The 5680-nt window shown below is 28.1% G+C and overlaps 1 protein-coding gene across 1 annotated transcript; it reads right to left on the bottom strand.

Annotated features, from left to right (window-relative positions):
* Nucleotides 1-2614, bottom strand: LOC126854271 (adenylate kinase). Its single transcript, XM_050600849.1, has 4 exons — nucleotides 2327-2614; nucleotides 1781-2017; nucleotides 1529-1696; nucleotides 1-1235 (listed from the first exon to the last, which is right to left on the bottom strand). Exons 1-4 carry the CDS (start codon nucleotides 2423-2425, stop codon nucleotides 1008-1010), a joined length of 732 nt encoding a protein of 243 aa, XP_050456806.1. The 5' UTR covers nucleotides 2426-2614; the 3' UTR covers nucleotides 1-1007.
* Nucleotides 2615-5680: the final 3066 nt, after the last annotated feature.

Genomic DNA, 5680 nt, shown 5'->3' with positions numbered 1-5680 from the left:
TAGCATTGCAATGTGTTTTGTGTATTTATACAATTTTACAGTGTTAATTTCTCGAAAGTTGCTGTCGCAATTGAAAAAGATAAATATAAAATTATAAATATTCAAATTCCATATTTAATGTTAAATGCAGCAGTCAAATATTATATTCTTGGAATTTTAATTAATTCAAGTAGAATTATTTTCTCATCTTGAATTAATTAATTCATTATTGAATATATAAAATAAAAAATTCTTACACTTTTCCATATTTATATTATTTAATCTTCATGAAAAAAGTAAAAATCAGTCTAAGACAGCCACATTTAGCATCAAGAACGGTATAATTGCAAAATTCGAAAAAATGTGCATACATGTGACTGATGAATGATTTCAAAACTTGTTTCTCACTGATTTTTCGCTTGTTTTAAACTGATAAATCCCCGAGATAGGAAAAACTAAAAATAAGTCGAGATATGTAAAAGATTCTCTCGATAATTGTACTTTAGTACGATATAAACATCGCACAAAGATAGAATCTAGTAACAATGAATCAAAATATCTTTTAGTGACTATATACAAATATATATCTTTTTCTCTGCTAAAGTTATACATGATTGGCGTTACATATATATTTTACACCCATTTTTAGAGCATTGATAAGCTGTGTGCATTCCATCTGCAGTCATAACTTTTCATACTTCTCTAGAAAATTGTTGTGCCTTATAAAATATTATTACGTGTCTTTATACTTGATATTGCTACAAAATATATTGTTTACAGTAATGCTTGTAAATGTAACTATTATATGTTACTAAAATTATTTTAGATGCAGATTGCTCTCAGTTAAAACAAGCTACACAAGTTAGACATATAAATCATTACCTTTGCAGCATGTTGTAAACTTATCGCATTTATAATTATCTCTGTAATTCTGTAAGTTTTCTTCAAAAAGAAAATTCTAAAAGTAAAATTCTATAAAAAAAAAAAAGAAAAAGAATGATTTAGAAACTACTTCTATTGGCAATATTCTAAAAAAATCTATTGAAGAATCCCTTCTTTTTAGTGGCCTTTAAAAAAATTTGATCAATATCTTTGAATACTTTTTCGGCGGATTGGGCAGCATTAATGTAATAATGAATTCCTTGCAGAGCATAATAATCGACGAGTGGTGAAGTTTGCGTATGATATGTTGTCAATCGTTTTTTCAGAGCCTCTTCATTGTCATCTGATCTCTTGATCAAAGGTTCTCCAGTAATCTATCAAAAGAGATTATGCATCTTGAATTTTTTGTTTCAAGTTTTAATTGAACTTGTGTAATTACAGAACAGTTTTATGTACATTTAGATATCATAAAAAATAAATAGATATTATACATTATTTGTAGTGAGAACATATTACATAAGCTATAAAATTTGATACGTTATTGTGAGTTTATGTTTCAACTGCACTTTGCAAATACAACATACTGTATTGTGGACAATTGTATAAAATTTTCTTTTTCTACAAATTATATTACATGGTGTGACATTTTTATTAGTTTATTACTTACATCATCTTTCATCGGAGCTTTGGGGGGAGCAAGTGTCTCATGATAAGATCTACCGCTAGCTGGATGTACCAATCTACCTGTAATTCTACTGATCAGTAATTTGTCATCGATTCCAAACTCAATTACAGCATCAAGCTTTGTTTTCCTCTTATTGAGCATTTGATCAAGCTAGAAGAAATAAAAAAGATTGTGAGATACAGAGATTTAAATTTTTTGTTACAAGATATACAAAACTTTGATCATCTAACTTACTTTTTCTGCTTGAGGTACACTTCTTGGAAATCCATCCAACAAGAAACCACGCTTGCACTCCGGTTTGTCTAGATTGCTCTCAATCATGCTAACTACCAAGTCATCGCTGACCAATTTACCCTCGTCCATTATCTTTTTGATTTGAGTTCCTAGAGTAGAACCGGAAGTGACTTCAGCCCTTAACAGGTCACCCGTAGACAGGTGACATACGCAGTATCTATCTTTAAATAATACTGCCTGAAACAGATACATTCATCTAAATTTTTGAATTAAGCATTCTAGCATGATTAATATAAAAAATATAGTCTGTAATTAAAATATTCCATAATCAAACTATTTTAATTATATTATATTATAATATTAAAAGATAAATCTATCTTTTGCCCATTTATACAATTTGATTATATATTAGAAAAGAAAATTAATCATTTTGTCATTCAAAACTATCTTATTTTATGTTTTAAAAGTATTATAGATCAAAGGTCAAAGCAGAGGTAGTTCAACTTTAAGAATGACGATCAAGTATATATCGCGATCAAAAAATACCTGAGTGCCCTTGCCGCTACCAGGTGGTCCCAATAGAACAGCATTAATTCCGTTCGAGGGTGTCTCGAGCTTCGGGACTGCGTCCGTTTGTGGCGGCATGTTTTCTTATTAACGAGTTGAGAAGGAAAAATTCGATCACCGCAGAAAATGACTCGTTTCCCAAATGTTTCCCAAGGTCGCATAACATCCGTGTCACCACGAATAATAATCGCGCGCGACGTGACGCTGGAACATCCTTGCAAAGCGCGCGAATGTGTGCGTGTCAGCAGTCGGTTGAAAATTTTGATCTTTGACCAAACCGCGATTTGCCTCATCTATCGACCGTCACGAGAAACAATTTAATTTCATTGTCGATTTGAATTATGGCGCGGGAAATATCACTCGTATCATACGGGGTGTCCAAGAATTAAAGGGACAAACTTCAGAATATATATGTATATCGATTCTGTAATTCAAATAGCAAAAATTACAAAAGCGAGTAAATTTATTAGATATGGAACAATAAAATTATAAATTTTCTAGTAAATTCGTTCATTTTTAGTACATTTCCTCACTTGAATTATAGAATCGATATCCTGGTGATTATAAAGAACATCAAAATAAAGCTAATTTTGCTAATAAACCCGCTAATAAATTTGCAAATGAGCTCTTTTGGCACTAGAGAACCAAAGACTAATAAAAGGAAATCTCGCAAACCCCAAAATTCTAATTTTGATGAAACTTTACACATATAGGGAGGGGAAGGATAAATAGATGAATTTAGAAATTTTCAGTTGCAGCTCCAAAACAATTCTAAGAGGTGAAATTACCTGTCATATAAAGCGGCTTTTTATTTTTCCGAATATATCTCGAAAATTATGTCAAAAAATCATTCGAGATCAAAAAATGTTTTATACAAAATTTTCATGGTAAAAATATCTCTTCTAAACACATTAATAAAATTTTTTTAAATAATTTCTTTTTTTCAAAAATTTTTGCTCTTGTCTAGTCTTTGATTCTCTAATAGTGCTAAAACGGCTCATTTACGGACACGAGTTTATGAACAAAATTGGCTTGTTTTGGTGTCCTTTATAATCATCTCAATTTTGTCGATCTAATTCTAGGGCACCCTATATATGTGCATACATGCATACATAAATACAGATGTAACACTGTTATATAATTTCATATATACCCATAATTATAGTAAAATTTTACATAATTTACACATACAAACAGATGTTTCAAAATAAACATCACTTTAAGGATTAAAAAAGGATAATAACACAATAATAATAGTTGATTAAAAGAATATTTTTAGAATAGACAGACTTCCAAAATCATTCTAAGATTTGCAATAAAAACCTGATAGTAAAATGCTGTAAAAGATAGAAGAAATAAAAAAATATATGTATAAGATCGTTTATAACTTAACATATTACATTATATACATATTAGAAATTATATTATTATACACATATATATATATATATATATATATATATATATATATATATATATATATATACAGGGTATTCGAAAAGAATGGGATTTCCCCCTGATCTCCAGAAGTACGTACTTTCATGGAAAATGACCCGAACAAAAGTTGTATGGTTTCGAGGGGGACATAAGATGGTGTTATTGGTTTGACTTTGAGTGAACGTGCCAAGGTCATATGGAATTCAACTTTGTTTTTTTAAATGGAACCCTCTATTTTTCATTGCATATTCTTATAATTTACCTCGAGAGCTTTCCAAAACACTATAATAAAGTATTTTTTAATTAAGTATTTGTTGAATTATTTTATATCTTAATCTGACATATTTTAATATAAAATATAAATTATCTCGTAAAATATTTAGTTTTCAATAATTGTACCATCGTAATAGTTTTATGTGCAGAATAATGAGATAAATCAAATGGTATAAAAAAACAAATAATTGTTATAAAAAAATTGTAAATAATTACAAATCTTTTTTTAAAAACAATTACTTTTTTTACACCATTTGATTCATCTCATTATTCTATACATAAAAGTATTCTCATTTTCAGAACTCATTTTCCGTGAAAGTGCGTACTTCTGGAGATCAGAGGAGGGTCCCATTCTTTTCGAATACCTTATATATATATATATATATATATATATATATATATATATATATATATATATATATAATTGCATTTTTTTTACGAATAATGGATGCGAGAACTAAAGGCATCTAAAAAATGATTCAAAAATTTGCAACATGTTCCAACTTCATCTGTCAAAATAATCGATCAATATTACAATGAAGGTGTCTACTACGATATGTTATAAAAATGATTACAATTTGTATTTCATTACAAAGATTCTAAAATATTTCAAAATGTAAAATAAATAAATGTCAAATCTAATTCTATTACAATTTATTTATCTTGCATAGCATATCATAGCAAACACCTTCATGGTAACATTGATCGACCACTTTGACAGCAGAAGTTGTCGCAGAAACATGTCGCAAAATTTGAATCATTTTTGAGATGCCTTTAGCTCTCGCATTCATTATTCGTAAAAAGAATATATTAATGCAATGCGTAGAAAAGTGGGAAAACATATAATTACAATGCTATTGTAAATTTATACTATAATCATAATATTATAATAAGAGCATTCCATTTATAGAGCACTTTTTTCACTTGTTATTTTGCCGTGTCTGAGCGCGCGAAATGTCATCTCTCTCATTCGTAAAATATAATTGCTTCCTGTTTAAAAACTATTATAATCTTGACATTTTTGTTATTAAGATTTTCGTCTTGAAATATTCTAAGGAATCTGTCATTAAAAGGAAATCCGGTAGTTTTGGGACACTCTGTACATATATAATATATAATGATTTTACATTACAATCGTCAGTCAAGATAATAAAATCGTCAATATAAAAATTGATTTATTAAATAATAAAATAAATTTTTCAATGTAGTTTACGTAAAAATTTCCGAAAACATCACAATTTAATTCACAATTTAATTCTATCACTAATAAAGTGAATGAAATAATAATATTACGTTGAATCAATTATGATAAAAATAATATAAAATACTCGGTTATAACGACGTTTAAACACTTTTTTGTATATATAATTGTAACATACAATACTTTGCAAAAAAAACTCAATATTTCTTCGCAAAATTTTCCTCGAAAAAGATCAATACCAGGAAATCATTTCAAGGAAATATCTATAGCAAGATTAATAATAAAATCAAAATCAAGAAATGCAATAAAAACATAAGAAGTATGTATAAATAATTATTAAAAAATAATTACATCATCTCTCAAAATATCCGTTTTCCAAACAAAAAGCGGGTTTGTTAATCGCGACAAGAACAAGAACTGAG

The sequence above is a fragment of the Cataglyphis hispanica genome, chromosome 13 (genome assembly GCF_021464435.1).
Source record: "Cataglyphis hispanica isolate Lineage 1 chromosome 13, ULB_Chis1_1.0, whole genome shotgun sequence".
NCBI lineage: Eukaryota > Metazoa > Arthropoda > Insecta > Hymenoptera > Formicidae > Cataglyphis > Cataglyphis hispanica.
Note: the sequence above shows the minus strand (reverse complement) of the source record. Positions and strands in the feature narration are given on the sequence as shown.